The sequence below is a fragment of the Syngnathus leptorhynchus genome, chromosome 1 (assembly GCF_054491065.1).
Source record: "Syngnathus leptorhynchus isolate UIUO chromosome 1, UIUO_Slep, whole genome shotgun sequence".
NCBI lineage: Eukaryota > Metazoa > Chordata > Actinopteri > Syngnathiformes > Syngnathidae > Syngnathus > Syngnathus leptorhynchus.
The window spans coordinates 13271901-13297519 of NC_141195.1; the positions used below are offsets into that span (position 1 = coordinate 13271901).

General features: G+C 43.7%; 1 protein-coding gene across 7 annotated transcripts in view; it reads left to right on the forward strand.

Annotated features, from left to right (window-relative positions):
- Positions 1 to 25619, forward strand: part of casz1 (castor zinc finger 1) — a 155802-nt gene that overhangs the window by 89192 nt on the left and 40991 nt on the right. For 3 of the 7 annotated variants that reach the window (XM_085917175.1, XM_085917479.1, XM_085917560.1), the window contains exon 1: positions 19648 to 24557. The exons of the other annotated variants lie outside the window; for them this stretch is intronic. In XM_085917175.1, coding sequence (XP_085773301.1) covers positions 24476 to 24557 — 82 coding nt within the window. In that variant the 5' untranslated portion in view covers positions 19648 to 24475. Of the gene's footprint in view, positions 1 to 19647; positions 24558 to 25619 lie in introns of those variants that run through there. 7 annotated transcript variants of the gene reach the window in all.

The following is a 25619-nucleotide window of genomic DNA, read 5'->3' on the forward strand; positions in this document are numbered from 1 at the left end:
GAGGACGGCCACTTTAAAAGCTTTATCTCTGCTGCTCTGCGCTCAAAGTGTCATGTCCATAACAGCACCACCTGATCTACAGAGTAAAATAACCGCTTAGGCTTATTGTTTGGACAATATTGGAAGCCTCCCCCCACCAGCACCCCCGACGCCCCCGCTCCCCTCGCTGCTCCACTCCCCTCTCCCTTGATTCATTTCACCCACTGTCCTCGGCTGCTAGAAAATGGCGTTAATTTTTTTATTACCTGTTTGACTCTCCAGCCTTATTACTGTAGCCCCTTAATGTTCCCTGTAACCGTGGAAACCAGATGAATAAATGTCCGCCAAAGAAAATGAGATGATTAAACAGGTCACCCTTGCAAAACAAATTCGCTTGGTCGAGCGCAATTTGTGTACCAAGCGGCTGTCTTAACAGTTTGCTAACAAGGGGATTGTTTGCCAGACTCATTCAAGGAGGGAGTGGGGGGCGGTGGGGGGGATTTGGGGGATGAAGATATCTCGGAGGGAAGGGGGTTGATTGAAGAGATAATATTTTAGATGGCCGTGCAATTTGTCTCATCACTTTATTCTTTGTGATAGTCTGGTGTATGTTTATGATTTAAAGTTCCACCTTCATCTTTTGCGAACGACACTTTTTGCTGCCTGCCTGCGCGTGCTTATTTAAATCATGTTGTTGTCAGCGGCATTTGGTGGGTGATCATCAGCAAGTGCAGTAGCAAATAGAAATCTCCTCATTTATGTGGCAACCAATCATTACTGCTAATTGTCCTTGAGCCCATCTGTATAGGGCTGCTCGTCCTCTGGTCATGGATTTACAAATACTCCACCCAGCTCGTAGTCGGTTCGAAAAAAAACTGTTAGGCTCCGCTGCAATGAGAACTGTCTTCCTGCTCCCCCCAAAAATGAAAACCCAATCGTGGTGGCAAACGATCACAAGGTTGGTTTCCCATGTTGACCTTCTGCATACCCATCATGCGCCAAGTGTAATCTTCTTAAAAAAAAAAATGTTTTCGCTAATCAGTACTGTTCATTTCAGTTTGAAACAATAAAGCCTCACCCCACCACTTTCTGCATAGGTGGGATGTTGATCACATGACACAAGGGAACCAGCCAATTAATCCAACAGCGAGAAGACTGTGACACAAACGCACAATAATAATGTAGCATGGTGACACTGTCTATAATCAAGCAACCCCGCCCCAATCCACTGACAGATTCATATACATGTTGAAACGGCATCTTGCTGCGATAGAGGAAGCATAGAATTTTATCAAAAGCATTTTTTTTTTCTGGCATGTCCATCACCATCATTGGAAAACTCGGCAAAGAATGCTCAGTCGCAAGATTTAAATCGAAACAGTCTCGCCACTTGTCCCCCGCGCTAATCATTTTTCTCCGACAATTTGAGGGATGACGTCACATAATTGATCAAACTTGTTAAAGTCCAGGATGTGGCTTTGTGTTGTTCGTGGAGGGATTCCAACGCTTGTGCCACTTAAGCGTGTTGCCTGTTTGCACTGATGCACCACCGGCACTTAGTGCCTTGCTTAAAAAAAAACAAAAAACGCACACGAGTCTCAGTTCATGCCAATTTCTCCTGTTACAAATCATAATCATTTGTACCACATTCGACCCTAAAATCTGAAAGAGGTCATTTGCTCAGGGGAAAGCCATGGCCCTTTCTGAGTGTGGGATAGGTGATAGTGAGCCATCATTTTTTTTCCCTTTCCGCTGGCAGAGGAGGTATTTCATCCCAATAGCGGGACACTATAGCTCAAAACTGAAAAGCACTTATGCATTATTGATGTTTTAATTTGTGCAAATGCCCAAGTCTTTGTTAAGTGATTATAGTGCTAGGGAGATAACAGGGGAGGTACTTTTCTATGAAACAAGAGCTTGCTCGCCGTCCGCACTGGGAGGCCATTGAACTAAATGTAACAAGCTTCTGCTCTGCTCAGTGAGACGGAGCTTACGTTGGTTGAGAGGGCTGGCGAATGAGTGGGAGGGAAGGAAGAGAGTTGACTCAAAATATCAACAGATAAGAAAAGAATCAACCATTGATCTTTCGTCCATATTTCAGCTTCACCCCTCCCGTTTATGATGCATGGTTTATAGGTCTTTTACATCCCTTATCAAAAAATTATTTGATGTAAATACAATAGAACTGGCCTGAAAAGCCTCATGTGCAAATAGTCCTCGTGACACACAAGAACTGACCTTGGAGGGCGGCTGGGGGGAACGAAAAGTTGTAATGCTTGCAAAACAAGCCAATAAAATAATGCCCTATTGAAAGAAGGGAGTTTGGATAAATATAAAAGAGAAGCAATGATTAACTTCAGAACAAAGGTTACCAAGGATGACATTTTTTGAAACACAGTCATTTCTGTGCCAACTGCAGTCAGCCCTTCAAATGACAATCAGATAATTATTCCCTTGGTTGATTCACTCTTCAACTTCTTATTTGGTTGTTTGTTTGTTTGTTTATTTATTTATTTATTTATTTATTTATTTATTTATTTATTTATTTATTTATTCGTGTATTTATTTATTCATTTATTCATATATACACATTCATTCATCCACTCATTCGTTCATTTATTCATACATTGGCTTTGTGGCCATATTCACTTGTGCTGGGATTTTCTCAGTCTGGTTAAACTTTAAACATTAGCCACTTTGCTTATTATTCTCGAAGAAACACAGCTTCAAGAGAACAAGCCTTGTTCGAGGTCCCCAGTTGAGGTAAAACTCTAGATCATGAATGTGCACATGCGCAAGCGCGAGCGCACACGCACACACAGACACACACACACACGCACACACACTGCATTACCAACGCATTTACTGCTTTATTAAGCTGTCTCATGAACCCACCAGCAGAACATGAAAATAAAGAAAAGAGGAAAAAAGGAAAAACCCTTATTACATAAATGATTTTATATCATTGGTGAACTACAAAAACCCCCCTCAATTTTATTGTGCGCACAGGGAGAAGAGAGCAAAAAAAGAAAGGTTGTCTTAGAAATTCAAAATTTCAATTAGCGTATGTAATCTGAACCTGCTGGCTTTGATAGGCGCTTTTTTCCCTTTCACTCAGAATACAGCCGCACTTGTAAAACATTAATTAAGATGATTTTTTTTTGGAAGGAGTAAATTGTGCTTTATGCACCCTCTGTTCCCCAGTTTGCTCACAAGTGCTTCAACCCAAATCATTGAGAAAAAAAAATTCAATTGGAGTTGTTTAAAACATGAAAGGGACACCATTGAGAGGATGATATCGTGTGAGAGCTTAGCCTTTAGCTGGAGAATTGAAATGCATCCCGGGCTCGGTGAAACCTAAGCCGGGTGCGGGAGAATGAGCCTCTATTTTAATGCCTTTCTACCTGACAGATGACTTTAGACTGTCTTTTGTATCACATTGCTCTGACATAGCAAATCGTTGATTATTAATTATTTAATTGACAGGTAATCCTGCAGTCACGATAGTATCATCCTGCTACTATTCTAAAATGATCAAATGCGATAGAAATTCCAAGCTTTTCTCTCGGTAGCAGTCGAATGGATGAATGCTGCTTAACATGAAAAGATATTACAGTCCATTCACAGAAAAGAGGTCTGGCGCCCATCAATGAATCAAGACATAAAATGGAGTAGTTTGGTCCCAATGGAGCATTTACCAAGTTCATACGTACGTTATGTCTCAGGTATAAAAACGGAAGATTAAAGATGATTCTTCTTTAGAACTATTTATGAAACAAATTAGAATTTTATGTCATGTACCTCTTGGAATATCTCGTGAAACGTGTCCCTCATGTACACATATGCTCTTGCGCAGACTATTGTAAATCCTCTGGCGGTGGGAGATGAGTACACATAGAGATGATACATTAAAAGTGCCATAACTCGCACACCCAGCAAAGCTAAAAATCAATTGGAATGGATAGTTAAGCTGGCCCCTAAAAATCAATGAGCAATTCATGTCCTTGATCACACCGAGTGTCATTCCTCTCAATGTTAGAGCCAGCCGACATGACGATATACTCTTCGTTATTTATTCATATTCAGACCATATTCAAAGGAAACCCGAATACGCAACACAAATAGTGTTAAAGGATATTTGGATATTTTGTAAAGGCCAACTGATAAATAAAACGCTCGAGTTAAAATAGCAGTGTCAGTTTTCCGGTCAAGTGTTGTTTTTAAAGCCTGCAAAATGATGCAATCCAAGGACATAGTACACGAGGACACACACACACACACACTTGTGTATGCATGTATATATATATATATATATATATATATATATATATATATATATATATATATATATATATATATATATATATATATATATATATATATATATATATATATATATATATATATATATATATATGTAAGCAGAGAGTGAAAACTGTGTTTCAAAATAGCAATTTTGCCCTTATTAATGCCATTAGTGTAACAGTCATAGTCGATCAAATCAAGGGATGACCGAATCTACTCCTCGTTCTCTGCACTGTGACGGGATCATGTCACCAACAATTTGGCCATTTTGACTTGATGAGGGAAGTTTACTGTGCGGTGTAATCCAACATGCCGAATGATGCCGAGACTTGTTTTTCCTCCCTTTTCTTTGCTTGGGTTTAAGTAACTCAGCCAAGGAAGCATCTATCACTGTATATTGTTAGTGAGCAGAATTATACAATAATTACTGTTAAAGCGTTTGAGATGTTAATGAACATTTTGGAAATCTTATATTTTGATCCCATATACATTTGAGAATAATCTGATCCACATGAAGAATGTGAGGCCTCAGTTTGGTTGTTCAAGTTAAAATTTTAACAACAATTCAGACATCGATCGCCTATTGCAATCTTATTTCGTTCCCTGTTTTAACAGAAGTGATCCATTCCCAGAGATCGACTATATTTTTAACCCAGATTTAGATAACGGCACTGTGACAAGCCACAATCAAGTCCCAGGTTATTTCGGGCCCTTCCTGTCACTCACGTGTCCTGCCCAGCTTTGAGAGCAAAGACCAGCAGCTCAGGGCACAGCTTCAACCCAACTTTTGTTTGCGTAACAACATATTTAACCCCCAAATCCAAAATTCTGTCCTCTGAAGCCTTTTGACAGCGTACGACAGGTGGCCATGTTTTACAGCCCATTACTCTGGTAACATTTGAAAGGGTCATTCAGGTCCGTGAGCTAAATACCCCAGATTTGGGGAGAGGGCCTTGGAAACAGTTGTCACCAAGAGGATCGGTGGAGCAGTTGCTCATCCCCTCATTGAGGTGCGAAATTTTCCAGCAGCTGCCACTTGGCCTCTCAGGGTTTTTTCCCCCTTCATTTCCAATAAAGCAGAAACGAGTGTTTGCAGCAACTGGAGGGGGAGGGGCCAATGGATGCTGTGTGCCCCGTCACTCACAATGTCAACCGTGTGTGTCCTCCCCTAGCCTGGTTACATCTCTCACCAGCAGCCAGTCATAATGCACAGCAACTTGATGAGCCGAACGTGTTTCTGCTGTCTGGTGGGGTTTTGTTTTGTTTGTTCATTGTGTCCGGCATCTTAAGTATAAAAATAACATGGCGTTTTTCTCGCTTGCACCATCCTCCTTGCTGCCATTTCCTTTTCCTCTCTCCTTCACTCTACCCCCTTCTCCCCCCTCAATCCATCTGCATCATGTCGATCTGTCAGACTGCCAGTGTCTGTTCCAATTAGATTCCACTTAATTCACGTAACCTCGATTAACACGCAATCAAGCCCAGATAAATCACGTCCTTTAAGTTCCCCCCCTCTGCCTCTCCTGTGTTGCTTTGCATCACTCACTTTTTCCCCAACAAGCTTCCTTCCCCCCGCCACTCCGTCACGCTTCTCGCTTACAAAATGTATAAAATCACAGTTTTTATTGTCTGACCACACTTCTTAAATTGCGACCCATCATATAACGCGGCTCTTGTGTTTCCGAAAGTCTTGCCGCTGCCCTCTCACCCCTGAAGATAAAGGTGTCCTAATTACATCTTTGGTACAAAAGCTACTAAAGACACCCCTTGCTTTCGGGAGGCTGTGTCGTCTCTTGTCTCTGTGACCTTTTTAGCGGGCGGACAATTGGTTTGACTAGATTACAAATTAAGACACAGCACCAGGCACTTAGACAGCAAGTCTGTTAGAGAGCAGTTGTGTTACTAGCACTTTGTGGAAGCACAAAATGAAACACCACAAAATCTGCCACTACCTGCACATGGTCCATTTTCATTGACCATAAAGGCACATTTCATTTATTTTCATGATGACTACAATGAGACCCTGGCAGTGGCAGGAAAGTAAAAAAAATAAATAAATCACCGTGCAGCTTGGGATATGCGACTGATTATAGTTCTTTCAACAAAGTTAATAATTCACACTGTTTATGCTAATAGGAGAGAGGAATGTTGAATAACCAAACGGCAAAAGGCAGTAAAAACACAATCCAAAGAGAAACAACCAGGGGCACTGAGAAAGCACACGCAGCACTCCTGGGGTCTTCTTTTATTAATCGCAGCTAAAAGTGCTAACATTGACATGTTGAACAGATTAGCCTCTTTAATAACAGGGCGGGTCAACATGGCTACTGCTGCTGATACATGAGGATATCCTGTCGGGAGGTGAATACCTCGTGTGTTCCATATCCTGACCTGTACCTCCGTGGGCTTGGCCCCTGCGGAACACTCAATCCAATCTGTTTATTCCCTGTAATAGCTGTAAACAGTCGTCTCTGGCTTTCTTTCACTAGAATTCTACCTGTATTTGTATATTTTGCGGGATTGTTGTAATATGAGCACGTTCGGGCTTTACTGCGTTCACATGCCTATTGTTTAGTACAAAGTCATTACATGAATATCTCAATGCTAGTTAGGGCTTACAAGGCCTGCTGCAGTGCAAATAGGGCTTGGATTTAAAATTACATGAGGCTATGACAAAAGCTCACATTTGTCAGCTTCTTTCCTCTGCTGCTTTTTAATGCCTCAGCCTCCCTAACGATGTCATCAATTCAGGACTTTTTGCTTGTAGTACATTGTAACAAACATATAAATGTGATGCTATACTTGTTCATCAGAAAGTTGTGCGTGTTTTATTTAATTAGTATCGGGTGCAAACACAATGACTATTGAATAAACACTCGATAGCCCTCCGCTCTATCTTTTTCCATTTCTAAACTGTGCCCTCTGCCCCAACAATGTCGCAGTGTCTCTTTAAACGGGGTGACAGTTGTCACTATAAGTCGAGCTACTTTATTCTTTTCTTTCCCAGAGAAAAAAAAAAGTGGAATAACACTGATGAGTTTTAACAGCTTCAGCCAGGCGATGGGCAAATATAATAAGTGTTTTTGTAGATGCCACCAGTGATTATCTCATCTAGGCATTTGGGGTGAATGTAGTGGATTTAGAGGCTTGCCTCCCATTGTGCTGACATCACCCTTTCACAAACCAAATTAAATCATGGTTAAAATCATTTGAAACTCTCCCAGAGTCTGTCTCAAATGACTAAACAATGAAAGTCTGGGAACATTTTAAAGGGAACGCTGTGTGCGTGCCTATGTATGTGGACATGAGTGTGTTTTGTCATGGGGGTTGGGGGTCATTATGTTGAAATGGGGCCAATTTTACTCCCATGGTGAATAATGAGATAAGGGCCTCAATGGCCACTTGGCCATAGCATAACTATATGTATTTACATTGTTATTTTATTTTCCATACTTGATTTATTTTTCATTGTACGGCGAGGAGTCATGTTTGGCAACAGTTTCAAAAGGACACTACACCACACTATGGCCCAGTAGAAGGCAATAGAATTAGGAGATTCCCCTCCCCACAAAATCAATAAATGACGTTGATTTAAATATACCTGTATTTCAAAGGATTATAAATTATTATTGAATAAATAATCATTATCAACAGTATTATTTGTTTAATAATGTCTCCTCAACCTCCCCCAAAAAAATCCCTCAATGGACAAACATTACATTTAGATTCAAATTTCCATGTAAGAAAGTTAGATATAAAACATAATAGTGCACAGTCCACACAGCCGGCTCTTGTTGGATTGATATTGACAGCAGGTTACAGACAAGTAAATAATTATTAAAACACTGTGTGGTATTGCTTTCCCATTAGCATTTTTTAACACAGAAGTAGATAAATATAAAATATTAAATATTAAAGGAAAATAAAGACAAAAAATAAGATACGTCATATTTGTTTGGTCTGCACGTCACCAAGAGGATGAGCTACTGTAGCGCGGCAGGAACGCACTGGGAGTCATCAGATGTTTCACCACTCACGTGATGGTGCTTGCCACCTGTGACCTTGTGAAATGGACAAGAGGTGAGAAAAAACATGAGTGAGCGCTTCAGTCATCCCAGTCAGTGAAGGCGGAGATGGCAAAGTGCAGAGGTGCACGGAGGTAGTGCATGACGAGGAAGGGGGGCGGGGGGTGGGGGGGTTGTTAAAGGCCTCAACTCGGCCTTTGTGTCCTGATGTGACAAGATTAGCCAAGCCCCGATGAGCAGGGCTGGTACTGCGTGTGCGAGTGTGTGTGTGTGTGCGTGTGTGTGTGTCAGAATGGAAACCCAGAACTGCTGCTCGCCACCAGCCGAGCCAAGACATGCGAGATCAACAGCGAGTGGGCCCGCCACTGCCATTACGCCTTCATCATCACCGTCCACTTCCACCGACGGGAGGGGGCCAAACTATAGAAGCCACGGCCAAGGCAGTCAAGATACATTGGGGAGGGGTGGGTCACAGTGGGGGACAAGTGGGCGGGCAGCTGGGGCTAAAGTGAACGCGGGTAGGGAAATGATCCTATTAAATTGAATTAAAGAGGCAGTCTTCATTTACCCCAAGAATGATGGATTTGGCTAATTAACAGTGTTAATGGGGACTGGTTAAAGAGGGCAAAGGAAACCAGTGATTGCAGACTAAAAGGGCCAGGTCGCTTGTTGGCAATTCTTTTCGAAATGTTTCCAGCTGGTGACACTCATGCTCCTCTGTTTGATTCAAGGTGTTCTATTTTTTCCATCTCCATGAAAGGTTGGCGGCTGTAAGTTGATCTGAACGCGACACATCAAACGATGTTTTTTACGGCACAAGCATGTGAAGTCACAGCAATAGCCAAGTGTGGATTTAGCCAGAATGTATTTTGCACTAGTGGGTGCGTTTTACCAGTTTAATGCTCTCATCCTGACAATCTAATTATGGCAGTCGCACTGTGTGTGTGTGTGTGTCTGTGTGTGTGTGTGTGTGTGTGTGTGTGTGTGTGTGTGTGTGTGTGTGTGTGTGTGTGTGTGTGTAAAAAAAAAAAAAAAAAAAACGGCACAATGTGGTGTGCTTGTGCGCCTGCATTTTTACTTTGGTCATTGCACACACGCTATCTGCATGTCCTTAATTCTGGATGATGTGCAGGCCTCAGGCAGTGTGTGTGATGGAGAGGTTGCCTGTGTGCCAAGTTGGAGTGATCAGGCGGAGGGGGCCGTGCGCCGGCCCTCACCCCTTTCTGAACAATCCCATTGCGGCCCAGCGCTTGTAGTGTTGTGCGTTGCCAGTTTTCACACGGGAGCCAAGTAGCGGCGAGTGGGGCCCGCAAAGGAGCCAGATTTATGGGCGCTGCGCGGGGGCAATCTGCAGCTCGTCTATTGCTTTGGAAATAATAGCTAATCCGGGAGAACAACTTTAGTTGGCTTCATTTACATGATGCCAGACATTGCCTTAATAATTCTGGTTCTTCATTACACATGCAGGATATATTTCTCCCTGCATTGTTTGAGGTCAGTCGTTTTTCTTTCGACGCAAAGCGGCGTGTGTAATCAATTTCGACAGTTGCAAAGACGCACCCTCGACTGTCCATTACGTTGTGCGGCAGATTACCTGAGCCCTGATTAGGCTGAGGGTGTCCTCGGTAAGGGGATCAAATAATTTTATGCTACTTCCCCCCCTCAAAAAAAGGAATTAACACCGTTGTTGTCGGCGCTTATGTGCGAACAAGAGAGTGTGGAAAAAAACTATCTCATCAAACAGGAGGCCGTTTGCTTAGCAAGAGCTGACAGTCTTTGTGTATGTAAATGAAGAATTTAGACTAATGGAGTTGAACCATTTCTAATTTTGTGATGGCAAGAGGATTTTGATTGAAAGTAATTAAGCAAGCTAGCTGTAAAATTAATTAAAGCAAAAGGAGGAGGGGTGGGGGGGACTTTTATTGGATTGGTTAGCGATATAGCTGCTGTCAGGCAGGGGGACAAATGGGGGTGACCTGGATTCTCTGCCCTCCCTCCTCCCACTCGGGACTTTTATGTCACTTTAATCTCCTTAGAGCGGCTGGTGTGCATTTGTTTGAAATAATCAAGGAAATATGGTCAGAAATTGTCAGCTTTCAGATCTAATTTACCTGACAGCCTCACAAGTGTGTGTGCACGCACAAATATGTGACAGTGGCAGGTCCTTCTTTTTTTTTCTTGTCCTCTCCTCAGCTTTGCGGAAAATGCTTTTGACAGTCTTGAAAGCATCTCGCTTGTCGGAGGGCAGGGCGCGGGGTTGGGGGCGTGAGGGGGGGCTACGACTAACTTGGGTGGCGTTAAGATGGACATTTCAATGAGGTGTCTTTGGCCCCTGCTTAACACCGCTAACCCTGCTGCGGGTGAGTGTGTGTGCGTGCTCGCGCGCATGTGTCTATATACCCACTTAATTCCTTGTATCATATTCAAATATCTTGGGACCACTGTACCTGTATTTCCAAGCCACTGTTGTCTGCAAGTTGGCCCCAAACGAGCAGAAGCAGATTAACGCCATGAGAAAGCCTGTTACAGCTACTTAACCAGTGACAAATAAGATTGGACAATCTTGCGCTGATAGAACTCTTGTCCCCTTACCAATAGCTATGTATAATATTGGCGGTGGCGGGTCAAAACATCAGCCCCCTGGTGCAATATTTGCTAAGCTAATAAGCAGCTATAAAATAGCCCTACTAATGTCCTGCGACATCTATATGGCTCGGAGCTGTATGGGGTCCGTATTAAAGGTCCACGGGGTTCCCCATGATTCAACAGTGGTTGAGATGCCACTTCCTCTTAAGGCTTCTGTTTGTGGCCCAGGGTCTCAGTGTGACCCTCAGTACCCCCTGAAGAGACAGTTAATTAAGGTCTATGCCCAGACAACACTGCTGGGACCCTCAGCCGGCGCGCTGTTGTCCTGCCTTCCCCGCTCGCCTCCTACACTCCGCCGCTTACGGGAAAGCAAAGCGCCACCATCAGGGCCTTTAACAGGATTAGGAAAAGCGCACAGCTGCCCAAAAGACCCCCCCCCCCCTTCCCTTCCGTACACCCCAAGTGCCATCCCTTCCTCCAACCCGAGCCCTGTTTTATCAATTAATATCATAAAAGGTGGAACAAAGAGCTTTCTTTCCCCGGCTTTGTAATTAGAGTAGGCGATCTCCCGAGGACTGGCGTTCCTTGGTCCTGAAAAACACGATTCTCATTCAGGCGGAACACGGCTGCTGGATATATAAGTGTGATAATGTAAATGTAATGCACTCGTGACGAGAAAAAAGGCGACATTGCTTTATCTGTGCGCGAACAAATGGATGCCACATTTGAGAAAATGATACATGATTAACTCGGATTTGCTCCTGTATAAAACTATACAGAGCTGTCACCTTCACGTAGGCCCGCACCAGTGCCTGCACTCCAAATCACTTTTGTCGTTGTCCCTATTCTAACACGTTACGTGTCAGCACACACTGTGAACAAAAGTGAGAAATATTCACCTGATTTGAGAATACCAAGTTTGGCTATAAAGGTGAGATGCCATTGACTTTATAAGACTCTCTTTGTCTCTCTCTTCTACTTAACTGTCTGCATGGGTGTGAACGTAAGAGCGAGAGCGAGAAAGAGAGGGAGAGCTGGAACGAGCGCCCACTTTCACAAGCAGTGGAGCTTTCAATAGAAATTAGTTTTACAACATATGCAAATGTTCCCCCTTGCGAACGGGGTCTTTAAGTGACAGGTTGATATGTGATTAAACGACAATTAGAGTGCTGAAAATACGTGTCGGAAGTGGGTCGAGCACTGGGCGGCTCAGATGGAAAACTATCAAGCTATTGAGGAGAACATGTTCCAAGGTGGAACTGTGCAACAAATTAGAGGTGAGCGCAAGACAAGGTTGCGTTGCCGGAAAGGCACAATGCCTTTCTTTTTTAGGAATAAGTAGCGGGACGGCGACTCATTTGGCATTGATGCATGGTCCTAAAAGAAGTGAAGTCACTAAACGTAGATTAAACTTGTTTACTGTAAAGTGCTCAACCATGATATATTTTATATTGGATGCACAAAGCTTACAGACACATAAAAGGGCTGCTGCTTATTCTGGCAACAGATGGCCTCGTCCTTTTAATCCCTCTGATGCTGCGGTGGACAGTGGCTCCCAAACATCTCGGAAGCCAAAGCCTTAACCAAACAAGAGCTACTTTTCCTTTAAGAAGCCCAATTTTCTAAGAATTTGTTAGCTGTCAGCGCTTGTTAAGACAACAAATTTGCGTTTTGTCACACACGCCTTTTCCAGCAGCGCAGGCAACGCAGGCAGCGGTGGCTGTGCGGACCGCACTTAACGTCTCTCCTGTTCTCCTTCCAGGGCTGCGCTGTAATGTGGCGGCTGCAGATGGCAGGAGGTGGGCTAATAGGCTTACAGCTCACCAATGAGCTCACCTCAACCAATGTGATTTATAAGGAAAATTTCAGTTCTTGTCCCATCAATACTTGAGAGGTGTTTCCAATATTTAAGTCGACTAAAATACAAGAAAAGAAAAAAATATTGTTGGAGCCTGCTGAGCACTTATACTCCCTTTCCCTATTTCCTTCCAGTTGCCGTTTAATTTAAGTCCACTGTCAACATTTGTCTTAACACTCGGTCATGTTGTTCTCCGCTGCTTGCTCCTTCAATTTGGTGACAGTAAACACACTGTTGCATGTGGAAAGCACCAAATTTGTAAAACGGCGTGAACCCAAATTAGGGCAGACTCTCGATGATGTATCATCACGCGAGAGCTCGGGACGGGTTCGAGGGGGGGGGGGGTTAATCATCAGTGAGATTTGCTCACGTTTCTCGCAGGTCTGCTGAGATGCATGTACGTAGCTAATGGGATTGGGCTTTTTTTTTTTCTCTCTATCCCTCTCCCGTGGCGTTATGGAGCTGCCAGCTAAACTTGAACGGATGCACACGCTGCTGAGTCGTGCACAGGACTATTTCAAGACCGAAATGCGATTGTTTTAATACTTTAATCCACCTGTCCTTGGCATTCAGGATGTTACAGAAGTCCCCTAATTATTTCAGGGCCTTCAATCCCTCCATGCTGAAACACAATAGACAGATGCAATCCCCGATTGAGTAACTCTTCAAATTGTTCATAGTAGGAAAATTGCGCATGCGGGGCAAACAAATCGGGGTTTTTCCAGCCTCCTGTACATTGTAGTTATACAGCTTTGCTCCCAAAACTTGCACCTTAATTGAGATATAAAATATGCATATATGCAACGAGGATGTGAAATAGTCCAAATCAAGCTATTAAACCAACGACAAGTTTTCTCAGAATTGTCCCAGGATCCAACCCCGATAGTATGCAAACACAAATATTTTCTTTTAATTAAAAAGGTCTCATCTCGCTATATCCTCCCCCAAGTCTGCTGGTGCTCTCACCGACCCCCCCAGTACACACACACACACACACACACACACACACACACACACACACACACACACACACACACACACACACACACACACGCTCACAAGGTTGGTACTTTATCTGCACTCCACACACACATACAGGCAAATTTGAGAAAAGTGATTATTTTAATTGTGGACTGGACCTCGGATTCCTCTTGACTGGCTGTTAATCTGTCAGAGCCAGGTTGTCAATTAAGAACCGGGGACACCAGTAGTGACGGCTGTCCAGTTCACTGATAGCCCCCTGAGGGACAGTTAACCCTCGCACAGCCCCACCAAAAAAAAAAAAAAAAAAGCCCACCCTCTGGTGCAACCCCTCCTCTTACAGGCTAGTAGAGTCTACCAAAATCCAAGGTGGTTCCAAAATGAAGAGAGCGACTACATTTACAGAATGGGTAGTATTGCGCATGTGTTGATGAGAGAGAGTCATGTTGGCGTTGTGTGTGTGCGTTCATGTTTGCGGACATGCAAAACGCATGGCAGCTTGATAGTAATGCATGTTGATGGTTTTAGTGATTCTTCATTTCAGAAACAGGGGCCTCATTAACTTCAGTCTTCATCAGGCCAGCGAGCAGCGGGCACATTAGGGGTCCACAGGAAGTCGGAGTACAGCAGGAGAGTGCATTAGGGAGGCCTGGGGAGACACACTTCCCCTCAGTTCCACTTCCACCTCCAGTGCTTTTCTATATCTTAATGTAGCTTTCAGAGAAATTCACATAGAGGTCAATAATTATACTCTTTAAATTATTCAGTCGAGGTCCTCTGTAATTGTGCTTTTTAGACGCTTGGACATGTTTTACCGCGCCTGACCGGGCGGGCGAGGAGAAAAGGGGTCCGCCTCGTTTATGACATGACAACACGTCACCCGCCAAACGGAAGAATAAATCGCTTTGCTGAGCAAACTTGTCATCGCATCAGCTTTCTTAAATTCAGTGCCAGGACAGAGTTGTCAGGGAAACGCAGCCACAACCGCGTGGGAATGTTTTGTTTGGGACACAGGCGTGTTATCTTTGCAGGTCGAGGAGTGGAAAGGGTAGGGGAAAAAAAAAAAAACTGACTCGCCCAAACCAAACTTTCACCCCAAAGCCTGCCCCCTGCTACGTTGACACAACACTGTTAAGAATTAGTCAATTCTAAACACATGCTTGTTGAAATGCTCTTTTCTGCTCTTGTCACTAAGGTCTAATACACTACGTATATTTGATACGCTAACAAGAGTGTGGCTGGCACACCTGCAGTGCCAAACACAGTCTGAAGACTTTTGTCACGGCTGTGGCAAGTCTGTAATTACTGTCTGACGGGTCTTAGCTACTGCATTAAAATGGTGTTTATCCTATTTGACCCAGACAGCCGAATCACAGCTCCCAAAACATTCTCTCTTCCTCTTTTTGTGTCCCGGGCTCGTTGGGTTCAGTTGAGAACCGTTGCCTTATAAAAAAAGATATGCCTTTCGCTCCCCTCTGACACACCCACGCACAAATAAACATAAAAAGCTCATTTGTTAGCGCATTCATTTCAAAGGCCTGCGCTGGAGAATATTGTCGGGGGGGTGGTGGAGTAATGCTTTGTCAAATGTTGACATGTGTTGCAAACATGGGGCCTTCAGCAGCAGTGTTTGCCGGGGCTGCTGCGGCACATTGTTGGCACATGAAGAGAGGATGCTTTGAAACAAGATTAGCCTCCAAATGGCCCCGCCTGACCCAACCAACCCCCTCCTCACTTTGCCCCATCAGTCCTCCTGTGCATTTGGGCACATGCACGTGCACATGCACGCGCGCCTGCACCGAAACGCTAAATGATCGGATCAGGTGAAATATAGCGCGGGTCTGTTGTCTCTCTGCGCTGGACGCTCTTGTTCTGCTGCGAGGCCCCAAAGTTTGGCGTGTGGTCAGGGTGCGCTTTCCTCGCCAGGAAGAGCACATCGCTGTCACCAAGGCAGCCCCCCCCTTGATTTGGGTCAGGGTGACACCGGGCAGGGGGAGGGAAAAAAATCCATCACCCGACACCCTGCCCCACAAAAATGAATAAAAATTGGAAAACAACATGCAAGGTCCGCTTAATACAAGAACACTTGCAATATGCTGATGTTTTGTTTTGCACACTGTGTTTGCTAAATTGCCTTTGACTGCGTGCATCAGTAATGAAACTTTATGTCCTTGTGGAGAGGGCAGCAAGTCCGTTCCAGTTAGGACCAGGACGATCACTCCTGTCTTGCCATTGTAAGACTTTTACTTTTCCTTTCTAATCCTCGTGCTTATGAATAAATGAAGCACATGAAGTCATTTTTTCCATATTTGCGTAAATTGCTTTAAAAGCATTTTATCATGTCATAAAAAGCGCAATTGATCTGCTGGGCTTAGCCCATTGGACAGCTGTGTGTTTTGTTAATGGCCACTTTGCTCCAAGCAGCTTATTAAAAAATTTATATATAAATGCTAAAATTGCATAAATTATTTAGATACAGTAAGCATTTTTTTTTTCTTCGTTTTACTCTGGCAGGGAGGGGCTGCTATCAGTATGGAAATTTACCACAGTGTGATATCGTAATATATCCGGCCCGGCACATATGTGTCCTCTTCACTACACCCCCGCACGCACATGCAGAGATGCTGGGAGAGAAAAAAAAGTATATATTTTTTGATGACTTCGTTTCCGCAACCACGGAATGTCACCCATATCCCAGTTGATTGTACTTTCGAGTTTTATGATGTTTTTCCATTGATTTGTTTCCCTGGCGCAGCTGCCGACCTCTATTGAGGGACGAACATAATCAGCGCTGACGCAAATTAGATGGTTATTCGTTTCGAAAATTGACAGAAAAACAATAAAAAAGATGAAATGCTCCCAAATCAATAGATATAATGAAATTCAAATAATCCGAGAGATGGGGTCTCCATGGCAACTGATAATGTGGAAAAGAAAACAATTTAATAAAGGACAGACACGCTTTGAAAACAGATTGGGGAGGGGGGGGTCGGCTGTAAAGCGGGGAGAGGAAGGTGGGGGAGATGGAGGGATAGACGGAGGGAGAGAGAGGGAGGGAGGGTGGCCGAGGGGGTGTTTGAGGCTCTAGTGCTTGCTCTATAGCTTGTTTCCCCCGGCGTGTGAAGGATCTGTGTCTGTCCCAAGGACACTGCAATAATTAGAAAAGCTTTCAGGCCAGAAAGTGCAGATTCAGGTTTTAATACACAAAATTATTTCAGGGGCAGTGAATCGGAAAACCATTTGTTGGTGACCTTCCCGAAAGGCCTGCCCCCACCACCCCCACCCCTCCAACACCCTCCATTCGGTGTGGGGCAAGATGGGGAGGCTATGTGGCAGCGCTGGCTGAGTTATAGCATATTTGTGTTTTTATAGAGGCATGGGGAATGGAGTTGGGGGCGAAGGGGGGTGTATGAGCTAAATGTGCGCCTATGATTGTTTGTGTGTGCATGCACAGGGGGATGGGTCACAGGGAGACCTTCATGTCTCCAGCGTGGAGTTTTTTTGGAAAGAGGCAAGGATCAGAGCGGGGAGAAAGTGCGCCAGTGACAGACGGCGGGAAGTTGAAAATCCGGCTTTATTTACAGATCACTTGTCAAAAGGAGCAATTTAAGGGGAATATGCCTGTTCCTGCGCCGTGACAGGCAGGGTGGCTGTTTAGAAGAGGAATGAAAAAAAAGCAAGAGCAAAAGACAAGCATGAACCTGAGTGCGAGGTAGTCAAACAGACTTTTTCTGTTGAAGACACAGAGCAGAGAGTGGCGAGGGAGGCATGTGGGTGTTAAGTGACTTCATTTGTAGTCTATTTAAGGCATGTTTTACTTGTTCTTGTGCTGCTCCTCCATCACCTAATACTGCCTCTGCCTTCTACTTCCCCGGTGTGCAGTATTTGGAGATAAAAAGCAATTATTTTCTGTCGTTTGGCTAAAAAGCTGTTTGTTTTTCAGCCTTGCTTCCAAAACAAGATTTGCAAGTACGTACTTAATTCAAACATCCGCGTCCTGCTGTTTTCACAAGGGGTTGAGCCTCAATTTTTGTGTCATTAGAGGGCTTCGTTTGATTCAAATAAAGTTGATCCACCCTTTGTTCAAATGAGAGCACGTCCAGGATATCACATCTCGACTGCAGATACCTTATCCTGTTCTTGGCAGCAATAAATGAAAAAACAAGTCTTCACACAAACTTTGACCTGATAATAACACTTCTGATATTTTAATGGTGTGACAACTTGATGCGATCAGCACTTTTTGCATTATAAACCATCTTTAGTAGTTGAGCAATATTTGATAAAATAAATCAATATATGAGAATATGAGCAGGATAAAGTTCCAGCATGTGTTCATCTCAGTGCTTTCTTATCTCCAAAGAAATATCTGACAAATGCACTGTGCCATTCTGCTGCTAATGAGACATCACACTCCTTTGTCGAGTTTTTTTGTTCCTTCCCCTGCATGATGTTTTTAAAGCAAACATGTTAAATTTGCCGTTAACAAGATGCAGCGCACCGACACGGCCTTGTTTAAAATCTTGACAGTCACATTCCAACTTCTTATCCGCTGGGGATTGTGCCGTTTTTTTTTAAGACAAACACAAGAAATAGCACTCTTGAGCGGGACCACTCATATGCTCCAGTATTGATATTACAATGTGAAAAGTGACCCTCAAGTAGGAGAGAAACTAGAAATTCCCCACCGCAAACTAGCTGAGAGCCTTCAAATCTAACATGCCAGTGTCAATGAGCACTGCTTTCTATTTTTTTTAAAATAATGATAATAATAAACTCCTGTTAAAACTGAAAGATGAGAGTCAGCGTGTGTTTGTGTGTTTATGCACATGTGCGCACATCCACCACACACACGTACATATGCACACACAGAGCACAAAGCAAGTGTTATCACTGTTAACAGCAGCACAAAACAGTTGATAGCCTGTGTTGTGTTTGAGTGGAAATTTGTGAGTCCAGAAACCCCCACAACAACCCCCCCTCCCCTAAAGTATAAAGTGTAAAGTGGGTGATTTGAACAGCGAGTTGTCCCTCAAAGTGGGTGATTTGAACAGCGCGTTGGCCCTCAGCCGTTTCTGGTTCTGTCCCGACTTGGCTCTTGGCCCTCAAGTGTGTGATACAGTTCTCTCTCTCTCTCTCTCTCTCTCTCTCTCTCTCTCTCTCTCTCTCTCTCTCTCTCTCTCTCTCTCTCTCTCTCTCTCTCTCACTCACTCACTCACTCACTCACTCACTCACTCACTCACTCACTCACTCACTCACTCACTCACTCACTCACTCACTCACTCACACACATACACACTCACACACACACGCACACACACACACAAGCCGCCACACTAACGCAGGTCGTGCTGTTCAGCGCAGGGTTCTTTGTGGCAGTGACAGGGGGTGTCTGTTAAGTGGCTTTCTCTTCCTGTGTGTGTGTGTGTGTGTGTGTGTGTGTGTGTGTGTGTGTGTGCGTGCGTGCGTGCGTGCGTGCGTGCGTGCGTGCGTTTGTGTGTGTGTGTGTTTTGTGTGGAGGGGGGAGTTTGTGTGTAAGTGTGTGCATGTGTGTGCACGGTTCCTCATATGTCTGTTGGTTGGAGAATCTCTATGAAGGACCCCTACTGGTAAAGTGGGTAAACTTGCACAGCTTCGACATCTGTGCTCAGAGGAGGGGGGGGGGAGTGGAGACAGACAGTGAGAGAGGAGGAGTAGGAGGAGGATGAGGAGTACAGAGTAGGAAAGAGGAGAAGAGTGTGAAGGAGAGAGGGAAAGAGAGAGAGAGAGAGAGCTGAGCCTCGGCGCTGAGCAGTTGAGGAGAAAATGCCTTGTTTTGTGGAGAGAATCCTTCCAGGGCAGGAGGGAGAGGTGAGGCAGAGCGTGGAGGGCGGTCTGCTGCCAGGTAAGACTCTCACACACCCACCCACCACCCAAACTTCAGCCTCCCACCCTCCCAACCCCTCACAGGCAAAACACACACACACACAAGGCTACCTCGAAGTGAACCGTCGGGCTACTACTTGCAGCTGTCGATGATGCCGTGGAAGTGTGTAGAGGACAGGTGTCAATGTTAGTTTGGAATCGCTCTCTTCATAATGATGATGCATTTTTGCTTTTATAGCATGATTTATAGTGACAGACATGAAACTTTGTTCAAAAGTTCTCCCCTTCTGCAAAGGAACAAACTTTCATTACTGTTCAAAAGTAGGTTTTCTGGTTTCTTCAGAAGTCACATGTTAAATAACTTGTGCAAACTCTCCGTAGATGAAACATTTTACAACGGGCAAACTTTTTTTGCAGTGTTATGTTAAAAAAAAAAAAACTTTAATCACTCTGATTTATGTTTTCATTTATAATTGAGTTTTTTTATATAGGAGGATATAAATATATCCTCTCTCTATATATATATATATATAGAAATTGAGTGTCCAAGACACTGACCTGGTCAATAGAGCAGCACAGATACCAGAGAGGGGACAACAAAACTTTTAAGTGTTACAAATTAATAAGGAACCGGTAAAATAAATTGTAAATTCAAGCAGCCAGTTAAATGTCATTTTGAATACACAGCACTTTACATTTATTTTGCCTTTTTAGGAGTTTGACCTCAAATAAAATATTTTAATGTGCTGGATTTCTGCTCAAGTAAAAAGGATTACTACTCTGCCCACCACTAATGACATATTATTTCACTTTATTGCAAATGCATTTGATATTTTATGAAGCCCCTATTCAAGCAGTGGCAATGATTAAAGGCTACATCAATACATGGCCTAAGTACACCGTTGCACAGGCTAAAAAGGGAAATGATTCAAAAGCACCTTATATCCCCATTGCTCTAATGTCAAGTGCAGATGTGGTTGTTGTTTTTTTTTCAGACACGACATTGAAATAATTTGCAGTGTGGAGATTGATTTGGCGGTTGAGACGCAGATGTGATGGAGAGGTTTGTCATCTGAGGGATTTTCCACTCTGCACATGTAAACACTGTCTGAGGCTCAAGAGTACTGTCCGCGCCGTCGTGAAGGGGAGCGAATCCTCCTCGCGGACAATTCTATTTTCTTTTGCTTAAATAAACACGGCATCTTTGAGCGCAAACACAGATTTACATGCGGCCCCTTGGGCGTCCACCTTGGCATGCCGCCACACTGTGGTCCTCATAAGTCAAGATGAGGAGCAGGCACAAGTCGGTGAACTTTTAGGATCGCGTTTATTTGTCTTGTTAAGTAAATAAGTGGATAAATAAATAGATAGATGGATAAGGCAGCAGCTTCCTGAGTGAGAGGTGAAGTCAGAATTGAATTTGGATTGTGTTACCATGACGATCTTGAAACCCCTCCCGTGTCCCACAGGGCCGCTCTGGTTGCCGTGCGCCGGCGCGTGTTTGTTATTTAACTTTATGTGTGTGTGTGTTTGAGCAGTGGGTGGTGGTAGCTGCATTCACCAGAGAGACATTGTACTAAGCAGACATTTCCCCCTCTGTTTTCACTCTGACCTGGTAGGAGATTGATGACTGAATTGTGGAGTACATGTTAACAGTAACCGGTGATTTATGAAGATACTTAGGGTAAGTGAGGCCGCACAGGCTGGAGGGGAAGAAAAAAAGGGAAAAACAGATATAGCCTTTTAAGTTAATGTAAAAATATAGCCTTTTTTAGTCATAATTGTTATTACTGCTGCCGGGGCTGCGCAGAAGGGGTGACTTGGATTTGAGATGTGCACAAAGCTCTTTCTTTTCCGTTGGCCACGTGCCTTGTCTGGCTTTTGAACTCAACTTCAAAAGCAACTTTACTATGTGGAAATACAATTTAGGAAAAAAACACTGCTACATTGGTGTCACATATATTATATGATGTACAGGGTAACCTCAAATAATAAGAGGTAAAAAAAAAGAAAGAAAAAAAAAAGACGCTTCCTCTTGAAACCACAGTGGAAAACCTTTCTTGGACGACCTTTTGCACTGCAACAAGTGCACTGTGTGCTTTGGCTGCCCCACTTAGCCCAATTTCTCAGTCAGCCTCGAGATGCAGTTTTTAATTCATTATCTTTTTCTTGGCTCACAACTTCCCGAAATATTATTCACAAGGGGGACATTACCTCTCTATTCAAATTTTGGAATTCAATTCACTTGGATGTGATCTATGGCAGTTTTAAGCAAAAAACAAATTTGGGAAATAAGGCTTCCTCTAGAAAGAAGTATAGTACACTTTTTTTTTTTCTAGCCTCCACTGAGTGACTGAGTGAAATGTTTCCCCTTTTTGCTCAGGGACAACTTTATTTCTTACTGGGGATTTAACACTCACTCAGTCCCCACATAAATACAGCGTCCCTCAGCCGTTTGCTCGTCATAACTCACGCGCTAACTCTCCAGCTAACTAAACTCATATAGCAGAGCCAATGCTTGCTTGTCCTTTTACCTCACTCTCCCTCTCTTTTTCTTCCCTTAAGCTGATTTACACGAGTCGCGATATCCGACTGCTGCTTCACCGGGCGCCTCTGATCATCTCCTCGGCCCACTCGTGTGGTGCGTTTTACAAGAAATGGCCATTTGAGTATGAGGCAGCCTAATCTCCTTCAAAGTTCGTCGTACGCACGGAGAATGAATGTCCCGCAGTGTCCTGCAGCGTCCCGGTACCTGTTAGAAGAAATAAAATGTCACTATTCCTGCAGGTTGATAAATAATAGGTACCCAGCAGCAGATAGGATTTGTTGATTATCTGTTTTCAGCTGACAAGAGCGCTCAGGTGGGTTATTTACTGTGCATCTGAAGTCACAGTTCAACAGAGACAGAGATAAGTTCAGTTTTCCGCTGTATGGTATTCAACGCTGAATCCTGATCTGACTTGTGTTTCCACTGAGGGGTGCGTAGTCCATATGATGATAGTGGCGTCATTTACATAAAGTCATTGACATCCAGTCCAATGTTTTTGGGCTGTTTGCAAATTAGGAACATAAACAACTTTTGCAGTCCGTTGAGGTCCTTTCCGTGCTGGCAGAAAAAATGTGGTGGCATTTGTTATGTCAAGACCCTTAAGAACTTTTGACAAGAGAAAACAATACTGTACCAAACAGTAGCGCAAACTGGGCTGGTAGCAGTTGGCAGGTTGGGAGGAGACTTTCTTTCCTTCTGGTAGGGTTCCTGTATTGGTTAAGTGCCTCCTGGCACCTTCTGTTCTCACTGTTCTGTCCCAAAGGCCCCCGACTCTGACATCTCCTGAAGCATCTAAAGACCCTCTGAAGTCAAAATCGCCCATTTTGATGTCTCGTGGCAGTTTGTTGTATTTGCGTTTGAAAACACGGTCCTTGCTTGGAGATATTACCCTCAGCACTTGTTGGTGGATGGGGGAGGAGGCTCGCGTTTGTCTCTTTCTCCCCCCCATCTCCCTACTCTCTTTGCTGTCCTTCCTCCCTTTTTGATCTCGCTATCAAATCTTCCCTTTTGTTTTATGAGTGACGTTTACCCCAGAGCGGCAAGGGAAATGGCTGGCGTAAGAAGACGTTTGAGAAAATGCGTCTTAGCAAGCGATCACCTTTGATAACGCCAAAGTTCCGCCGGGAGAGGAGAAGAAAGGCAACGAGTTGAAGAATTGTTGGAAATGAAAAAAAGGACTTGCAGGAGGGAGCCTCGCTGTGATCCCAGCCTGGTAAACCAACATTGTACAGTAGAGCAAATTGTGCGGTGACGCATCATGGCTCACTCTGCTCTTGTCCACCCAGAGGACTGATCTGGATCAGGGATAGCACGCGGTGTATTTTATTGCACACCAGCTGGCCACCAAGTAATCTCATAATGATACAATGACATTGCGCACACACACGCACACTCGTTTGCGCTAACAGGTGCTGACATCAAACACTTTAGCTGTGTCAAAAAAAATGAAGAAATAATGGTGGAAGTGAGTCTTTGTCGGAGGACCGGCGAAACGAGAAATGTTAACTTTAGTAATTACTACCTCCATGGAGAAGCAGTGGAGAGGACAGCGAGTCAGGCACGCTACGAAGGAGGGCCCCGTGTGCACATAATGATGGGGTATCACTGCAGCTCTGACTGTTAATCTTGGAGCGCTACATGTATGCATGCGTGCGCGTGTTGGTGTGCCTTCCGATCCAGTGCTTAGGTGCATTGCACAGTGTCTTTTAATCTGTAACATTCAATAGTGTAACGTCCAACTAAAGTATGCCTGTGGTTTAAAAGCAGTCTATTGCCATTGGTGTGCAATTGCATTTAAGAAATTAAACTTGATAAATACTTAAATGCTGTGATTGGCCATCAACCTGTTTAAACCTATAATGTCAAACATATTTTCCACCTGAGGACGTTTCTTGATGACAACATATATAAGTTGCTTTTCATTTTTTAGCCTGGCTATACTTGAGCAACGTGTTAATAATGTAAGCAGAAAAAAGCACGCAACCGACTAGGCTCCTTCTTGACTTGAGTGTGTGTGCGCTCTTTGCAGAAGAGAGGAGCAAAGAATGGAGCAAAGCGTTCAGGGATGGAACAAGTGAAACCTTCGACGTGCTGCACCTTTTCCTCTTTTTTTTTCACCTCCTCTTTCCATTTGAAGTTCTGAGGCTCTCCTCATTTAAGCCTCATCGCACAGGAACACAGGAGAAAGTGTAATGAATATGTATCAAGACAGCATATGGCAGCAGTAGCAGTGGGACTAGGTGTGTCCAGAAGGTAGAGTGCTGCCAATGCATTATTCTCCATTCAAATCAGAGAAGAGGAGCTGAAAGGTGTTGAGCACCTTCTCAGATGGGCCAGTCGCAGAAGAATTACAAAGAGGCACCGTGTGAAATGAGCAAACAGCGAGAGGCTGTCATCAGTACAGAAAGCAGTTAAGTTTCCTTGATTTAATTTTTTTTTTCACCCAACCCGGCGCTCGCTGACACAAATGTGATTAAAAGTGATCTTTCTGACACATTAGGATGCACACGGGAAGTAACCTCCTCTAAAGCGTTCATTATTAGATGCATGACAGACCTGAATATTTATACAATACCTTTTAATAATTAATAGCAGCAATCTGCTCCTGTAATTCATCAGATTTGCACTTCAACGGAGTATCCGTTTTCACTTTAAAATAATAATAAGAGGAATATGAATGTTGCAGAAATGTAAAACGGGCAGCTAGATGCTGCAAGCCAGCGTTCGTCGCTACAGCTTTTGCCGTTGTGAGTTCAAGTCAAACTATATTTTAAGCCTTCAGTATTGCGCGGTCTGAAAAGCGTCAGTTGTTGTCGTGCGTGACAGCTTAGTGAGCGGCTTCTCTCAAGTGTCATGAAGATGCAGGAAACAAAGTTGGTTTGGTGTAGAATGCTAAAGTAGTTTCAGTGGTTTTTATAAAAAGCTAATTTATTTGTTTGAGTCAACTTAACAGCACTTCGTTCAGTTTACCAAAATAGGTAACCGTCATACAGCTCTGTTTCATTTTTTATTTTTATTTTTTTCCCAAACCCCTTTTGAAAGGATTGTTTTATCTCACCTTCAAACACACTCACTGCGCATTCCTCATTCGATTGAACTCCCAGAAACAACATTGTTCCTGTTTCAGGTGAAAACTGCCATGTTTGATTCCACTTCCTACTAAAGGTCTTGCAAAAAGTTTCCTTTTTTTTTTTTCCACCCAAACGATGATGCGGTTTGTTTTAGAGTGTGCAAAATATGACCTGTAGCTTTAAACCATTGCAAACTGAACCCACAATAGTAACTCTCTGACACTATTCTATTTGTAAAAGACAAATATTTGTCACATGTATGTAAATACTGTGGCCGGTGAGTATGCACGGCAGCAGCACATCACACACCCGTCCCCAGCCACGTACGTATGCGTGCGCAACAGTCATATCCTACTGACATCTCAGACTTACTACTGTCGCTTCCATCCTGCTTGTAAGAA